This window comes from Paroedura picta, chromosome 6 (genome assembly GCF_049243985.1).
Source record: "Paroedura picta isolate Pp20150507F chromosome 6, Ppicta_v3.0, whole genome shotgun sequence".
In the NCBI taxonomy this organism is placed as follows: domain Eukaryota; kingdom Metazoa; phylum Chordata; class Lepidosauria; order Squamata; family Gekkonidae; genus Paroedura; species Paroedura picta.
The window spans coordinates 69,467,651-69,486,975 of record NC_135374.1 but is presented as its reverse complement, the minus strand read 5'-3'; the positions used below and the strand labels follow the sequence as shown (position 1 = coordinate 69,486,975).

Here is a 19,325-nt window from a genome sequence, read left to right as displayed (position 1 = left end):
GCCTTTCTACACATTTCAAGTGTAAAACGCTTGCTTTTTATTGCCATCCCTGGCAATTATGCAAATATTTGGAAGGGGAAAAAAACAACAACATACAAGTCCTATAGTATTATTAATAATAACTGTAATGTCTCTCTGAAAAATAGAAAACTCTTATGGTATGAAGTCAAGCTATCAATAAAGGCAAAAAAATATATAATTTAATAGAACCAATTCCCCCCCCCTCAAAATCCTCCAAACACTACCAAGTTATATTTGCCAAGATACATATTCCAGTAATCATTATATGAAAATTCTAAGGAAACTCTGTAATGAAACTTCTAAAAGGTGATATGTGGATTGAATGGTAATTTTAAAGCAATCATAAAACCTATATGACTTGGGCATTTAAAAAGTCTACCATATTGTTATTCTATCATTAATTCTTCTTTGTTGATTATCTAAAATGGATAGTCTTATTTTGATATAATGCATGACATTAAAACATGGTAATGCTTTATTATATGTTTAAAAACTGGTGGCTAGCACAGCAAAAATGCTCTTCTATTGATCCTTGACTGTCCTCAAAATTCAAATACATAAACCTCATTATTTTTGCATATCTGTGTTCCCTATGGTACCCCATGATACGTTAATGCTTTGCTGAAGTGGTAGATATATAAATGGATACAGTGTCAAGAAAGAAGTCAATGAACTGATAATACTACCTTTTAATAAGGAAAGATTGGAAATTAGTCACAGTAAAATTAAGATCCCAAATGAAATCTTACTTGAAAAAGACATGTTGCTTATAAAACCAGTACTCAAAGTTAATTACAAGCTGTAGTCCCATACATCTAAATGCTTCCACAAGACTGCTCTCAAAATAGCATCTTCCAGTTCAGTAAAGAGATTCAAGATTGTAAAATGGCCTGTTATAGCTAAAATCTGACTCTTACAGATGGATTACAGAAAAAGATGAGACTCCAGTAGAGATAAGTGTGCATGAAATGCCTCCTCTAGAGAATTCAGCCAAATTGGCTGTAAGGAGACTTCAAAGCAGCAAGCTCAGAGCTGCTGAAAGCACCTTGCGTCTCTGGGCTGTTGGCCTTTATTTCTTTTTTCAAATACAATTAGATTTACCCTGGGAACAGAGAAATTGTGAAATGCACATTCTAGAGCTTTGATCAGTATATCATTTTGTCACAAACGCTGCACAGCTCATTACAATGAAAACACTTCATCTGGACCTTCTGATTTCAAGTACAAAAGCATCCCTTCCCACCTATTGCTTAGAGACTCCTGCATCAGAATAGAAGACTTAAGATGCAGCTGGCTGGCATTAAAACGCCATTCTTCTGAACAGCGATACTCCCTCTCACACCCCTCTTCATTCTCTTACCTTGAATAAAGTATATAATATCTGCTAAGTTCCCAGGAATGATTTTAGTTCAGAGCATCCGGCAGCACATCCGCACAATGCTTTGCCATTGCTAGTGTGAAGAGAAAGAGCTGCTGGGATGCTGAATGGCACATCAGCCAACTTTGTGTGTAGCAAAGGCTCTGTGGAAGATCTGGACTGAAACAACACTGATTGCGGATTGGATTCTACTGCAAACAGTGCTGGTGCCACAGAAGAAAGGCTTTTAAGAAGAAGAAAAACACTTTCATTTATGAGTCAGTGGATATTGTAAATATTACATCTAAATTTGTGAAGTAATTCTGTAAATATGAAATAATTCAATTGTAAGACATTTTGGAGGTTGGATCATCATAGTACATAGGATTTATGAGCTGCCCTATACTGTGTTGTAGAAATCAAAATAGTCAACAATTTAGGATGTTTTTATTATCTCCTGATAGCATTAATCACCTATCAGCCATTTATCTATGCATAATCACTCTCTGTTTATTAATCTTAGAAAATAACAGTGTGGATTACTTGTTTTGGTGATCTTTCTACCACTACTTTATCCTGCATAAAATTAACCTTTTAGGTGTCATATTATTTCACACTTTGATGGTCTGTTTAAATAGCAGCTATAAAACAAACAAGGGATACTTTAGGAAACACAGAAATATGGCTATGCTATGGTATTTAAAAGCAGTCATACAGTGTTAGTATCTCTGCTGTACTTACTGCTAGCATTCATGTGGCTTTAAATATTCACCAATGTTCTTCAGTGTAATACTGTTCAAAATGTACATATGAATCTCTTTTAAAAGGTTAGAATTGCCCATCTTAAGTATTAGTGCTTATGCAATTGCTAGAATATTGAACTGAAAGGAGTCATAACTCTGATTTACAACTGCTGTTTAGTTTAAATTTTCCCATGAAATTTGGCATAAGGAAATTTAGAAATAAAAAAAATCTCCCATAAAGCAATAAGCAGAGCAATTTCACTCACACGGAATGCCATGTAGCGAGCATCTAGTGTACTTCTTTGCTGCCATTTGGTTGGCACAACAGAAACGGGAAGAAAAAAGGGTATGGTGCCATCTTCTGAGTCAGAGGAGGGCATCTCAGTTGCAGCTGAAGCATGCCAAAGTCACTTTCAGAGAATATTGAAGTGAAGGAAACAAATTATTTGGCATAACAAACTGTGGCAAGGTAGAAAAGTAAGGCAGCAGCAATAATTCCAAGGAGCAAAACTGACATGACTGATAATTCTTTTTTCCCTTTGTGTAAGCAATGTAGTGAGCTCCTAATACATATTTCATTGTCTGCTATGAATCAATTAAATTATATAGTCTTTTGGTTTTGATCTGACCTCAAGGAACAGTTGTAATCTGCATGCAACAAGCTTCTAAAGAGTTTCCAAACACACAAGACAAAATCCAGATTCAAATCATTTTGTTGTTTGTTTCTTAAATGAATATGTAGTTCACAAATGTGAAACTTAACATATTCAAAAGAGATAAAATCATGGGGGGATGCTAACAAATACAAAGTCCTCTTGGACCTTAAAAAAAAGGGGGGGGGGAAGAGACAATAAACCTTACTCTTTATCTTTGTCTGTTTAATATAGTCAAAGTCTTATCAGTATTCAAACACATTCCTGTGATAAACCATGTAGAAAGCCAGAAATGTTACATCTGTCATTCTGTCTTGACTTCTTTTATTTAATTTAATGAAAATTTCTATAGATCAGATGTAATCGTGGGAGATCTCCAGTCACTGCCTGGAGGTTGGCAGCCCTACTAAGAAGGATTTTATGATGCTTTAGGATGCTTTGGGCTGATCCTGCGTTGAGCAGGGTGTTGGACTGTATGACCCCTTCCAACGCTATGATTCTATGATTCTATGAAAATATGTATAATAATCTATATTGCAGGAACAGGAGAAAAAGGACTCTCCCTCCAACTATTCAATAACTACCGTATTTGCCGGCGTATAAGACGACTGGGCGTATAAGACGACCCCCCAACATTTCCACTCAAAATACAGAGTTTGTTACATTACATTACAGTACTATGGGCCAATATGGGCAGCTATGTCTATCCCAACTGAAGTGCACCCGGCGTATAGGATGACCCCCCCACTTGGAGGCATGTTTTTCAGGGGGGGAAAGTAGTCTTATACGCCAGCAAATACTGTATATCATATTATAGCACTATGAAGACATTAATTGAAAGCTGTAAAAACAATCAGTCACATACCAAAGCCAAATTAATATGGAATGACTCATCCATTACTGTACAGTTAAGATCCCTTCTTAGTAGGGCTGCCAACCTCCAGGCAGTGACTGGAGATCTCCCACTATTACATCTGATCTCTAGAAATCAGTTCACCTGTCGAAAATGGATGCTGTGGAAAATATACTCGATTGCATTATACCTCTATAAAGTCCCTACCTTCCACAAACCCCACCATCTTGAAGCTCTACCCACCAAATCTCCAGGTATTTTCCCAGCTGGAAACCCTACCTCCTAGCTATGGTGTTTGTGCCCTCAAATGCATGAAAATCAGAAAAACCTTTTCCATGCAGCTACCTTGACTTTGGAATGTCTTCCTCATTGAGCTTTGCTTTTACCTTGCTTTTATTATTAGACCACAATATTTCCATTAACCCAGTTCAATTTTCATGCTGTATTTATGTTTTTTCAATACACCCTTGTAGAAACGTAATTTTTGTGACAGATGGGGAAGTACCCTTGGTGCCAGAGAATATCTAGCACGGAAATCCAAGCCTAAATCTGCAATTCTGGCAGAATTAGTGAAGTTTGTAACAGTCACCCATGAAGTTATTATTGGGGAGGGCGGGGCTCTTCACCTGCAGAGGCTTTGAGAGTTAAATGGGTGAAATATTATGAGAAACTGGTGAGAGTCTGTCTTTGTGAAGTATTTCTGAGACACTTTTATAAAACTAAACTGTTTTGTATATTCCAAAGCACAGCAATACATATGGATGTCTTAAGCTTACCAAGAGGTTATTTATATAGTTAGCTCTATTGCTCTCATGAGGCATTTATGTCATCAGCTCCTACTCAGACAGAGGGATTATCAAAAAATGAATGCATCATTTCAACACATAGCTAAAACAATAAAGGATGTCCCACCAGTCAATCAGCCAGACAATCAGCCAGACAATTTGGGTCCAATTTGTAGTTAACTCTGCTTTAATAATAACAAGAAAAAACTACCTTGCAGTAAAAAAAGGCAGTTAGGGAGAATAACATTTTTATGTGTGACCTAAAAAACTATTTTTAGAGATATAAATTCTAGAGATTGCAGGGGCTTACTGGCCCTGTACCATAATATTTACAATAGTCTTATTTTGCTTGTTTTAGATTGTGGGATTTTGCATGCTGGATAACGAGAACAGTTTGGTATAGATCTATGGCCAATGATAACTGTTAAAGTACAATTAAAGACAATATACATTAATAGTGGCAATGCCACCCTTGACACATAGCTTGTTAAAAGTCTGAAGAGATTTGGTGATAAAGATGCCCCTCTCCATCCAAAGGAGAAGATATGGCTATCTTCACACAGAAAGAGAAATGCAGGAGCATTTTCCATACAGGTGTTTGAACACAATCAGTAAGTCCATGGATGAGTGCAATTTGCCTCACCAAGGAGTATTTTAACTGGGTCTATAGAAGTGTTTTTTTTAAGTCTTTTTACTACTATTTCACAATGAGTTAGTATACCTTGTTCCATTTCAGTATTGTTCCATGGACTGGTTCTTTCCATGCTCTAAACATCTATCCCTCTGGTTTGGCAGTGGGAAGTGCTACCAAGTTATGACTAACCAGCTTTGTGTGGTGGTTAGGAGGGTGTACTTCTAATTTGGCGAGCCAGGTTTGAATTCATGCTCCCCCACATGCAAAGAGGTGTGTGCCCTTGGGCTTGCCACAGCACTGATAAAGCTGCTCTGACCGAGCAGTGACATCAGGGCTCTCTCAGCCTCACCCACCTCACAGGGTATCTTTTGTGGGGAGAGGAAAGGGAAGGTGACTGTAAGCCGCTTTGAGACTCCTTCAGGTAGAGAAAAGCAACATATAAGAACCAAGTCTTCTTCTTCTTCTTCTTCTTCTTCTTCTTCTTCTTCTGGCAACCCTGTAGGGTTTTCATGACAATATGCACTTGAGATGGTTTGCGATTGCCTACCTCTGTGTTGCAATCCTGGACTTCCTTGGTGGTTTGCCATCCAAAAGCTGATCCCAGCAACTCCTGCTTAGCTTCACAGATCTGACTATACTGGACCAACCTGGACCAACCAGGTCAGTGCTATTCCTTTGATTTACCTTGCATAATTCCTGAAATTGATTTCAGAATTGGCATATGCACCGTTTGCTGTCATTTTCTGTAAATTTCTCTCTCCCGTGTATGTTATCAATGCAAGCAATCACTTATGTGCACTGCACAAAACATGGTGTAAAAAGGAACCTCAAGCCTATAAAGGAAGGGGGGGGGAGTAATCTTGGCTTTAGTGGTAATGTTTCATTAAAGAAAGAGGAGTGATTTTTCTCAGTTCCCACACTCCAGTGCAAATCTGCCATTTGCCGCTCATGTTGTTCCTGATAGTCAACTGCTTCCTAAGAGCAGTATTTTAGGGTGATCAGTGGGCTGCTGCAGAGGAGATAAAGCAACAGATGGCCATTTTACTGAAGAAAGTGACTTCTTTAAGCTGAAAATTATCATGAATTTTACTCTTGAAATAAAACTGGGGGAAACGGGATAAATATATCAGTCTGAATAAATCAAATCTGAAATCAAAATGAAAAAGATGTCACATTGTTGTCATCTAGCATAAACAGGATCAGACATTTGGAAACTCCAAAACTTTCAGGATTAAAAAAAAAAACACCCCCTCCCATTATTACTATGATATTAATTGTATAGGGAGCACCATATCCTCTAACTTGCATTTTTAGACAATGACACAGTTTTTAGATTACTTTGGAATCTGTAAAAGGTAGAAAAAAGAATTTCCTTTTTCATTAGACACGCACAAGGTTTGATGGTAGGACAGATACTTCACATTAGCATCTAGTCTACTTGGACATGAGAGATAACAGTATAAATGATAGCAATAAAATGTACTCCAGATACTAAGCATTAGTTGTTATGTCACACAAACTGAGAAAAAGGCAGCTATAGAAGGAACTCTTGGCTATATCCTATCAAATACAATATACATTTACTTTTCTTTTTGACCAGCTGAATGATTCATTATAGCTTTTGACATTGGAAAGTAAATTATATTGCATATCCTGAGATAAATGCAAAATAGAATGTTTCCATTTTTAAAGTGACTAGGGGCCAAGCCCATTGCATTAAGGAATACAAGCGGTGCTAGATAGGGGTGGAATGGGGGTTGGAAGAACTCTCTAGATGGCCTATCCCACCCCCAGGACCTGGAAAGGCTACAGGCTGGAGGCTCTCGGGAAGGGAACTCACCAGCAGGGGCAGCTCTCATGCAGCAGGGATCTGCAGCCTCTGAGCCTTGGAGGGAAGTGGAAGGAGGAGGGGGTGGTCAGGGGAAGGGGATGAAAGGAGATTGGCTGGCTGCTGGACAAACAGGCAAGCTGGCTGGAAGAGGAGGCACTCAGGGGCAGGGCAGCTGCCCTTATAGGGTGTTAAGCGCTGAGTGGAACTTAAGCCATGAGATATGCTCCTTCTCCAAGGCCTTACCAGAAATATATTATATGAAAAAGATAGGATTTTGTTTTGAAACAAAAATGTTAACTGTCACATACAAACCATCCTTATCCATGGTTTCTCTATATATTTGTGAAACAGCCTGGGGGGTGGAACATGTCCGGCTGTCCAAGTTGGAATAGGGCCTATCAGGTCCTGAATGGCCCTGCCTCTGCAGCTCCCGCCCTCCATCCCTGGACTCAAGCCTCTTTGGTCTCAGATGCTCCTCAGTGCCTGGAGCCACCAGTAGGTAAGGGGAGAGGCCCTGGGCAAAGGGTCGTGGTGGAGGGCCTGCCAACGAGGGCATCTTGGCTTGCTAGGCTGGGCCTGCTAACGAGGGCCTCCCAGCCTGCTGACTGCCTTCTAGGGAGCTCTGTCCCGGACATCTAGGAAATGGAAAGCCTTATTCAATCAAAATTTATAATTTTAATGTTTTGTACTCTTATATTTCATTGTTGTCTCTTTTTTTTAACCAGTTGTATGTTTAGGATCAAAAGTATTCTATTTGCTAGCATTTGACTGTATTAATAAATATGATCTGATATTCTCTATATTAAATAATACCATATTTAATATAGTTATACCTGTAGCTCAGCAGTGACTGGTTGGGACAAATAAGAAGAAAATAGGCACAGTGCCTTCTTAGGGGCAACAATGTGGCAAATGAAGTTCAATGTACGCAAGTGTGAGGAGAGGGACAAAATATCTTGGTTTAAATATATACTGATGAGGTCTGAAACTGTTGAAACTGAGAGGGAAAGAGACCTTGGATTCATACAGTCCAGTTAAATGGAAATGACACTCAGTGTGCAGCAGCAGTGAAAAGGCAAACATTATGTTTAGGATTATTAGCAGAATAAAAATAAAATTGCCATCATGACACTTTATAATTCTGAAGTTGTATAAGACAACTCATAGTCTACTTGATTGCCCCACCCCCGGTCATCCTTGCCCAATCAAGGATATCCCTCAGCAAGGCTCACACAATCAAAGATGGCCCTTATCCAGGAGCTCTCTGCCCCCTACTTCCTGCCCGCATGGGAAATTGCCAGCCTGGTGAAAGAGGAGCCAGCCCATTAGAACGCCATTGCCATGAGTTGCCTCCTAGAACCCTGAGGGAGGGGGAAGGGGAACACAGCCTGCAAGACCAATCCACAGCAGAGAGCCATGTGCTCCCACTGTCAGCACCTGCATGGGGCTGGCTCCTACTCCAAGGGAACCCCAGGAAGGGAAGTGGCTGCTTCCTGTCCAAGCTATGGCTCAGAAGAGGGGGGGGGGAAGGAGCCTTCCTGGCCATCAGGAATGCCAGTAGCCATGGGTGCAGCCTTTCCAGGCTGGGCCACGTGTGCTCCAAGCTTGCTGTCAGTTCCTCCCTGCCCCTCCCTGCTGCTGGCACGGCATTCATGTGGGACCAGGTGTGCCTGAACTACCTGCACCTCTACATTGTTTCTCTGGTCCTGGGAGAGTCAGAAGGCATGGCTGCAGCCTTCCTGTGCAGGGCCAGGTGCGCTCTGTGCTGCCTGCCTTACCCACCCTGGGGTTTCTTCCAGCCCATGGGAAGCTGGAAGTCACAGGTGCAGCCTTCACTCACAGCCAGGTGTGCCCTGATCAGACTGCGCATCACACCTGCTCCCTCTGGCTCCCAGGAAGCTGGTGGTGGTGAAGGGCGAGCCCCCATGGGACAATCTGCTCACACAGTTGCCACAGTCCTTTGCCTTCCTATTCTACTTTGGGGGGAGCAAGGCACCTCTTGGGGCATGGGGAGGCCTGCTGCTGGGGGGGGGATTCACCTCTGATTTCCAGCCACAGTCCCTAGGCTCTTGTCTAAGCCCTCTCTGCCTTTCTGCAGGCTCCTGCTACTCGGCCAGTTGACCAATCCCATCTGGTGCCCATGTGTGTCTGTCTGTGTATATGTGTTTCTGGTGCCCTCTCCTTGCCTTCATAAATCATGTGTTTGTGTTGCTAGTATCCATTGTATACCTGGGTTCAATGGGCTTTACCCCTGGTATTACAATAAACCTGTATAGATCTATGGTGCAGCCTCATTGGGAATAATGTGTGTTGTTTTTGTCACTGCAACTCATGAAGGACAGTGCAGAGCTGGAAAAAATTACAGAAAAGAGCAATTAAAATGATTCAAGTATTACGATCTATTACTAAATAGACTAGGACTTTTCAGTTTAGAAAAAAAAAGATGACTAGATGGGTTTATAAAATGATGCAGGGGCCAGACAGAGTAGATAGAACTTTTCCTCCCTTCCCAAAATACTAGAACTGGAAGGGATATAATGAAGTTGATGGATAATAGATTCAGGACAAACAAAAGGAAGTACTTCTTTACTCAACAACTGATTAAAACATGGAATTGCCAGACGATGTTGTGATGACCACAAACATAAATGGCATTAAAGGGGAATTAGACAAATTCATGGATGCTAGGTCCATAACACACTCCTGTTTAGATACAGTAAACCCTCTCAATGCTAGAGGCAGAAGGCTACATCAAGGAATGACCTTGGGTTCTATGCCCTGTTGCTGGCTTTCCAGAACAACTGGTTGGTCAGTATGTGAGGCAGGATGCAGGACAAGATGAACCACTAGTTTGATCATCAAGGCAATTCTTATGTGCAATGTTACATTGGTTCAATAGTTCTTATACTAACTGATTTTTGCCTTGCAGAGCAAAAAGGATGAAGAAATTTATCCGTTCATAAAAATATGCACATTGTCCAGCATCATGTTGCATAATGTTTAATATAAAGGCAATGCACAGCTGGGGAAACCAGTTTCTGGTTAAAAGAGAATCTTTGAAAATGTGCTTCCACTATTAGGAAGGATGTAATAATTCAAGTTCAAAGTAATGCATATTCTATTTAGATGTTCATTTAATCACAGTGGTGTTCAATGTTAAACATTCATTCTGATTATGTATTATTTTACTGATCCATTCATTCACTCCAATAGCAATAATGTGATCAACTTTAATTGGTATATTTAAACTGTAACGTATATCTTATCTCTTTGTGCTATACCAAATTCTACCATCAAAACTATTAATTAAAGAAAGAAAAGCAAATCCCTTTCCTTTTAATCTTGCACTAAGGTATTCTTTTCTATAAAGATGTAGCTTAATTATGAAAAGGAATCCATGAATTTTATGGAGATCTGATAATATTAAAAATTGGCACAAGGATGAATGATTTTTTAAAAAATATAAGAAAAGGTGGATGTTTAATTGGGCAGCACGTGGTCAGTGTCCACAAATCGTCACTGGTCAAATTATCTGAATGGCATTTAATCCAAATATTGAAGCCTGTGTGAAACTATGTTGGGACTGGTCTCAGGGATAGAGGGAGAACATTAATCTCAGAACCAGGACAAAAATAGGCCACAACTTTGTCACAATTAATCATAATGTAGCAGGTAGCTAAGAGAGTCTTGAATGTAGCTGCTGGGCAGAATGTAGGAAAGAAAATGGTATGTTGCAGAAGGTGATTTAAGCTGATGACTATATGCCCTTCACAAGCTTCTAAAGGCATAATGCTTCACTTTTTTGAAGTATATAACTGTTTTAGATGTTCAAAAGTTCCCAAAATTTTGTAGAGGGTACAGTTACTGCTGGCCATACCAGACATTACACTTTTCCCTCTCTCTCCAGCAAATATGTGTTATTTGACTCAGTTATTTGACTTGGCTGAGCATCAGGAGAATTGCTCACAGTACAGAACGACTGCTCTTATTTGGCTCCCAATGGCAGAAGTTTACCTTTCAGAATTGTTAACCCACCTGTGATGACCTTTCTTTCTGTTTGTGGGAGAGCTGTAAAGAATGACAGAAGATCCTTTCCATCAGATTCCAATGAGCAGTCAGTGTTTGGAATGTGATTTTCTGTCTGGATCAAGATAATATCCTTCAATATACTAAGGCAATATGTGCTTTCTTGAGTTAACAAGGGGGTCTTCCCACTTAATCAGATCTTCAGAGAGGCAGACAGGTTCCTGCCCAGATGATTTGATGCCAGCATTTTTATAGCATTGCATCAGAGGACTTTCCTTGAGAACTGTCAGAGGTTTTTTCAAAGTATTAATACCCCAGAAGGAGTAATTCCTATAAACTAGCATCAGTACAATTAAGCTTTTAAAGATTAATACATGTCTCTTAAATAGTTCCCATCTGGTAGTATCAAATTCAGTTAACTGATTTGAGAAAATTACAGTGCTTGTAACATCCCCTAACAGGAAAAATAGGGCTTAGATAGGTCTAACCTGTTTGAGCACTTAATTTAATATTATTTATTTAATTTGTTTATTAAATAATGTATTAATTTAAGAAATAAATAATATATGATATTAACATGCATTCTAACTTGGAATAAAAAATAAATTGAGGTTGCAGACTTATATTTTTGACATGAACACTGCATTCCCATTAGGGTTGTGTGCTTTGGCGTCCGAAACGGCCATTCCAGGCCGAAGCAGCCGGCGCCGCAGTGCGGAGAGGGGGGAAGGGGAGGTGCTGAAGGCGCACTAATTCCCGTCTTTCTCTTTGTATGCAATCCTACCTTTGTGCAAATAATTAAAAAAAAAACTTTCCACTCCCCTGCTGCGGAACCGTTCTTCCCCAGCTGCATTGTAGGGATGCAGAAATCCAGGGTGGATGGTGTGTGCCACAATAAAGGTCCCCCTTGGGGATGCAGGAAGCGGAGGGGCATGCTGCCCATTTCAACAAACTGCCAGTGGTTCTGAGTGGTGCCTCTAGTGTGGAATAGGTAGCACTGAGTTTTCCAGTGGTGTAATTAACTCTAAAAGGTGTCTGCCAAGCACTGAAATTTAAGAGGCTCAAGAGAGGGGAACATAAGAAAGGTACACAATTGTGCTACAATAGGTGGGCCAATACAAGGGATGAAATTTTGTGTTATTTCTGAGCACTACAACATGAATACACAGGGTTTTTTCTGTAAAGAGGATCGCTGAAGGGCAGTGATGTGCCTAGCAGGTAGATGCAGGTGTGGGCATCATTGGCACCTTTGAAAGGGGTCGCATGTGCATGCTCGGCCATTTTCCTCCTTAGCAGCACAGCGGGACACTTCCCACCCTTCCTCTCTTCCTATATGGCACGTTGTTTTACAGTTCCTGATTTGATGGTTTCTGGTTTGTTCATGTTTTAGTCACAGCTGGTGGTTTCACATGAGAGGATCCTTGGGGGAGACAGATCTGCATACCACTCTCCCCATCAGTGGGGTCTCCATAAGAGATGGTGTGTATGCCAGCTGGGATGCCATACCTGGCTAGGATAGTAGATTTGCATTGCCAGGTGGTTTGAGAACCAGATAGAGGCTTATGCCCAGTGGTTCTCTATGAAGCCATCTTCCCAGGGTAGGTTTCAGACGGCAAGGGGCTCCATGCTCCAGGCGATGCCTAGGCTCCAGAGTGCCATCTGGGACTAGGGTGTGCAGTCTGCTGACCATTGCAGCAGGATCTTTTTCATGCCATGTCAATGCTCCTGTTTGGGACTGTAATAAAGCTATGGCCTTATTTTATTCCAAAATAAATTGTGTAGTGTCTATTATCTGTAGGCTCATCCTGCACTCCTGCTAAGCAATCTATGAAAACAAAATCACCACCAATGAATTGAAAATATAGAGATCACTATGCATCCCTATATGGGGTAAAAGTAATGGGACAAGTAAATACATTCACCACCCCCAACAGAGGCTTTTTAAAATTGATCACTGCCAATATAATATGACATAAAAATCAGGCCATATACCCTCTGCCTGCACCATTCAACAAGAATCTGATTTTTTTCTTAAATACCTGGCCTTAGCTACATATTTAGTAACAAATTGCATGATTTGACGGTCTCTGTGTGCATGCACACACACAACACTTTAAACAAAATTAAGCTCTCTTATGATCCATGTATTTTAAGTACATACTCAGATTTCCATATAATTACCCTATTTCTATTTAATATTAAATTAAAAAGGCATTAGTTTCTAATTTTGTTACTCAGTATGGAATAGGACTATTTTCTGATGTTTTATTGCATATCATAGCATCCTTTAATAACCACTCCCCCTAAGACATATTTCATATATTGTAAAGGTTAATTTTTAAAAGCCAGTTGTGAAAAAAGCTTTTCAGTAAATGTTTTTATATGAGGTATTTTTAAAGTGTTATATTTGTCTATGAAAATTATACAAGAATACAGTTATCTCAGGAGCCATAAACAGATCAGAGTTCAGTTTCTGCAATGAAAACAAAAATCTGAACCTCAATGGGATATTTAATCACAATATGCTGTCTTGGAATTAAAAATCCATTTTGTATCAAGGCTCACTGGGACAACGAACATTGGCTTGTTTATAAAAGTCAATTTTAAACTTTTAGCACTCAAACAAAAGAACACTGAAGCAGATGTTGTTCGGCTTTCAAGTAAGCACAATCATATTCCTAGGAGAAACAAATGAATATTTTTGCTCTGTATGCACAAGTCCATTGATTAAATCTATAATTACCACTAAGCAGCAACTCTTTCAATGACTGCTGAATCTAGTTAGAAGATATACAAAAATAGGACCAGGTTCATTATTAAACATTTAGAAGATGATCCAGTCAAAACGATGTACTTTTAATCTTATTGATTTCTATGACAGAATTTAAAGAATTTTTAACCGTCCCACTGAAATGCATGGTTCTGCTATCATTCTGCTCAGTTAAGTGCAGAGCCTTCCTCCATCACAAATAGAGAAAGAAAGAATCTCAACTACTATTTGCACATACTGAATCAGACCATTGGTCCATCAGGGTCAGTATTGTCTACTCAGACTGGCAGAAACTCAACAGGGTCTAAGGCAGAGGTCTTTCACAACATCTATTACATGGTCCTTTTAAATGGACATGCTGAGAATTGGACCTGTGGCCTTTTGCATTCAAGGTAGTCCATCCCTAGCTGAGTGGAGTAGTTGGATATAATTGAAAGTGGTCTTGAGGAAGAACTAAAATACTTTTAAAAGATTCCAATTAAAAAATTCTCTGATCACCATAGAATCCTGAACCAAAAAGTTTCAACTCAGGAAATCACTGAAGCAATAGCAGCAATGAAGTTATTGAAGGCTCCAGGACCTGATGGTCTTTCAGCCATCCATTAAAAAAAATATCGCAAACTATTTCTCCAATTTTGCTTCAGTTCTTAAACAATGCATTAGAACAGTGGTCCGCAACCTTTTTAAGGCTGTGGACCGGTGGTGGTGGGGAGGGCGATTGCGTGGCTGCACATGCCGTGCATGTGCAACTGCGCATGCCATGCATGCACTACTGCTACGGCCTGGTGGTTGGGGACCACCGCCTTAGAGGACTCACATTTTAACCTACCAAAATCTTAGAAGACTCACATTTTAACCTACCAAAATCTTGGCAACAGGCATCTATAGTTTTAATACATAAAGATGGTACTGACCCATTCTCCCCACAGTCCGACAGACCAATTTCTGTTCTTAATGTGGATTATAAAATTTTTGTTAAGATTTTAGTGGAGAGGCTAAAGAAATGTATAGGAGATGAGGGCAAGAATTCCCTAATTTAATTATTTACTTCCATGCTACTGTATTAATGGCATTGTCAGATTGGATTCAAGACCCCTCTTTGAGAGACTTGATTCTTGAAAAAGCGGTTTGGCAGGAAGGCTTTCACAGTGCTCTCTGGCCTTCCCCTGGTGAGAAGAAGAAACCAAATTTGAATTTGAATTGTCAGGCAACAAGTATGATGCACATATGGAACAGATACAAGGTAAAGCTTTCCGGTACTTCATCACTGCTGAAATACCCAATTGAAGCATACTTTTCTAGACCACAGCAAATAAAACTAAATGGTTTAACATACAAGGATCTCTTAACTCATACTGGTACACTGAAAACCTAACAATCTCTGCATAAAGAAGGAATTGACTTACAATGGCTGGAATATAATCATTTTTATCAAGATTTAAACAAGGATTTATGAAACCGATTGATATTACAGCACTCCTCCAAGAATTTGAAAATATTTTATTTCAAGGCAAACCACACTTGCAAGGTGAATGATCACTGGTATATCATACCCAAAGTTATAAGTAAAATAGTGAATGATTGTAATGATATTTGTTGGAAATGCAATGAAAAACCTGGCTTTTTTTCAGATTTGGTGGAGGTACACTAAGGTTAGCAAATTCTGGGCAAAATCCATTCTTTATTAGAGTTAAATTTCCTATGAGACCGGAATATATGTTGTTAAATGTCTGCGTCAAGGGGTTGCGTCAAGCAGAGGTTTTCTCTTTTTAATGCCATGGCTTGAGCAAGAATGATCCTGACTAACCACTGGAATGTTCTGAGAATATCGTCAATATCAGCTTGGTTTGAAATACTACAAGTAAATATAGACAAGTGGAGCGGTTTGTAGTGAATACAATAAGAGAAAGAATAAACCTATCCCAAGGCTACTATTGATATTACTAAAGTTATTAAAGAATAACATAAAGTACAGGTTCATTTGTTCTTCTTTGTTTAATATCGTGCAGGACCCAACCAGAATGGTTTCTAGATATGTCCCGTTTTCAAATGGAAATTTTCTTCAATGGTTGTCCTTTAAATGTAAATATCATGAAAATCCAAATTGGGAAATTCAACCTCTATTGAATAATAAAGCATATATATTGGCCTTTGGATCTTCAATATAGGGATGCTAGTAATCCCAACTGCTCCTGAAGAGGGTGCCCCATCCTACCATTATATTCAATAGAGATTCCATCCCATAGCATATAATGGAATGATGGGGGCACCCCTTGGACCAATCATTCTGAAATTTGTAGGGGAGTCAGGGAAGAGCCTCCTGGAGGTTCAAAGTTTGGAAGCTCTACCTCAAATCTCAACCCCCCAGGCCCTGAGAAAAGAAGGAATGCCAAAATTCACATTATAGAATATAGAGGAATGGGATTGGTACACAGGTACACAGGTGTACCTGCCCTGCTGTTTAAATAGCTTGCAGCAAGTCAGCTGTGTTGTTTTCCATTGATAGGAAGCAAGGAGAAGTGAAACCAACCAGTGAAATGGCTTGCAGCCTAACAGCAGGATGGGTGTACCTATCAAGTCTTAGGTCATTTCACCACTCTATTTCACTTCTTCCAGCTTGGAAGCAGAGGAAACAAAACTGACAGTGAAATGGCATGCAGTTTAACAGTGGGGTAGGTGTGCCCATCAACATCTAGGCTAAAAAGTCAGGCGGCCTCAGCAGTCCATTTTGCTTTCACCCTTCCAATTGCAAGATATAATCTCCCTTACCTGACATCAGAAAGCAATATTGCTACAGCACTTCTAATTGAACTAATTGAAGCTTCTGAACAATCTTCAAAAGAAGGTTCACACAGAAGTCAGTGCAGCAACAAAATTTAAATGTGGATAGCTGTGGCCAAATTGTGATTTATGAATGAATAGGTCATGCTAAATTCTAATTTTCCATTGTATAGCAACTGTTTAACTTCCAGTAAATGAGATAGTGTTGACAACCTAGATGAATTTTTGATCAGTCCAGGATGTAAGATGAGTATTATTAAAAATTATTATTGAGACTGAGAATGAAAGATTTAAAGTCCTAAATTCACATAACAAGTTCTTAGTAGAGGTGATTCCCCCCCACAGGGTATCCCAGCTAAAAGCAGTTCCTGACAGTTAACCTTATGGGGAATTGTTTCATTCTAAAAATTAACCAACAACATCAAGAACACTAATTTTTCACATTACTGATGCTGAATATAAATGAATATATGAACAAGGATTCTACCACAAGTCACCATCTACCTAGCCTTGAAAGGTACCTGAAATAATAGTGGAAGGTCTGTATGGGAAAAGGTGGTCCCAGATCATTGAACTTTAATCAACCTGTTAAGGGAAATCTGGAAACAAACTGGCTGTTAAAACAAACAAACAAATAAAAAACCCTCAATATAATATCTTCTGTACAGAACTAGCTGAAAACAATATAAACAAAACAACAGAATATTGTTTTAATTGGGGTTTTAATGGGAGATATTAATGTTATTATGTATGGATTTGTATTGTGAAAATGTAAACCGCCACGAACCAATTTGCTGAGAGCGGAGGTCATATGTCCAATTATAAATAAATTAATTAAAATAAATTAAAATAATATGTATTTTCAGTGTAGATTCTTATAGAAACCAAGTATTACAAGAGGCTATATCCTACCTTGATGTTTTCCTTGATTTTTGAAGTATCAGGATCTTCAGAGTCTATCCGTATTTTACCTAAATTCTGTTCTGCCTCAGTTAGCCATAGGTTAAAATTCTTCATGCCATGATGGAAATTCCTCCATTTCTCCACTGATCTGTCAAACCGCCTGTAAAATGAATAGGAACTATGAAGGTATACTTCAAGACATTATTTTATTGACATCAGCCAGCCAAATGTTTAAAATATTGGTTTTAAAAATATTTTAACATAGTATTTTAAAAGTATAATGGATGCAGTTATGATGCATTCTATATTTCTGAAGCAGAATTGGATGACAGACCTGGAGGGTAGAAAAACATTACTGAATACATACATATGCACGTGTGCGCACACACACACACACACAGGACTACATTCAAAAATCCTGGTACCTTGAGTTATTGCTGCACTACAGAAATCATTTGCAAGTGGATTGCTGTGTAGGTAATACAACGTCTTTACCAGTGAGTGATATGGTACAACAATAGTGCAATATTTAATAATAAGTGGATGCAGCCCATTCAAAACAAAAAAAAAACCCTCAATATAATATGTTCGGTACCAGCTTTTCTCAATGTTTTTATCATTGAAAAACCCTTGAATCATTCCTTAGGCTTCAAGAAACCCCATAAGTGGCATGACCATGGAGAGTATGGTTGGGAAGCATAGCTGTGTACATGCCCACCTGAGCACCCCCTTCCCACCACTCCAGGCTCATTGGCCATTTTGGGAGGGAGTGGTGGTTGAACATGACTATATATGGTCATATCACTCAATAAATATTTGACAAATTGTAAAATATATTAATTAATTAACTCCTACTCATACTGGAAACCTTTCCAGAGCCATCAAGAAAACCCAGAGTTTCACAAAGCCCTGGTGGAGAAAGCCTGTTCTGTACAGTGGGTCCCATTTAGTAACTTTATTAATACATCCAGAACTATATTAATTGCCTACTTTCCAGGCAGATGGAAACTAAGAAATTCCGAACAAACATGAGTATTATGAAGTTCTGAGTCAGTGTATACTTAGACCAATTCCAAATGGAAGGGTATAACATGAGTGGCTTCCTGCTTGTAAACGCGGGGTGGTAAACCTCACGTTTGCAGCCCTCTTCACAGGAAACAACTCCTGTGTTTTCCCTCTGCCCCATTGTGGCTTTTTGTCTCCTGGCAAGGCTGCAAGGGAAAGCAAAACAAACTTCTCCCTCCGCTCCGTGGCTTATAAATCACAGCAAGCCAACAATCACAGCACAGCAGTTCTTTTGTGGACTGAAACTTTCTCTCCCCCCACCCCCAGCCTCAAAATTATTTTTTTAAGAAAGGCAGTTCTGCATTGCTATGCAGTAATGCCAAAACACAGATGCAATTTAATAAAAATCAACACTACAGCATTCCACCCCACTTTTGGGATTTGTGTTCTTTTGGACTTTATTTCTGTCTGGGTAGAGGTCAGGATTCTTTGTTACAAGGAAAAACACAGGGGTTTGTTTATTTCTGGATCAAGAAAGATTACATAGACAGGAGCATTGTCAGTACTGAATTTCTCAGTGCAGGTACACCACTTATAATCCTTTTGCTTAACCCCCCTCATGGGATCCAATTAATGTGGGAAACCTCAAAAGAAAACATTCCAGGCACCTGAGAATTCTCTGTAAAATCAAGGACAGAAACTATGCATAGGGAGGTGATAATGTAGGAAACAGTGGATGAACCATAGATTCCCTGGAGCCAGTTGACTCCTCTAAGCCATAACAAACTAAATAACATATGCATGCACATGAAAGAGAAACAACATTCCAATCAGCTATTAGTCCTTGTCTAGACCCAGGGATCTCCAGGTGTGAACTGGAGATTCCACAGCTTCTACAGAACAATGCTAAAATAGATGTCAACATGATTTACAATAAGAGTTCCCCAGCTGGGTAATTTACAT

At 39.4% G+C, this 19,325-nt stretch overlaps 1 protein-coding gene across 18 annotated transcripts in view; it reads right to left on the bottom strand.

Annotated features, from left to right (window-relative positions):
- Positions 1–19,325, bottom strand: part of DMD (dystrophin) — a 1,311,735-nt gene that overhangs the window by 545,953 nt on the left and 746,457 nt on the right. For all 18 annotated transcript variants that reach the window (XM_077342956.1, XM_077342959.1, XM_077342965.1 and 15 more), the window contains one exon: positions 17,367–17,517. In XM_077342956.1, coding sequence (XP_077199071.1) covers positions 17,367–17,517 — 151 coding nt within the window. The remainder of the gene's footprint in view (positions 1–17,366; positions 17,518–19,325) is intronic.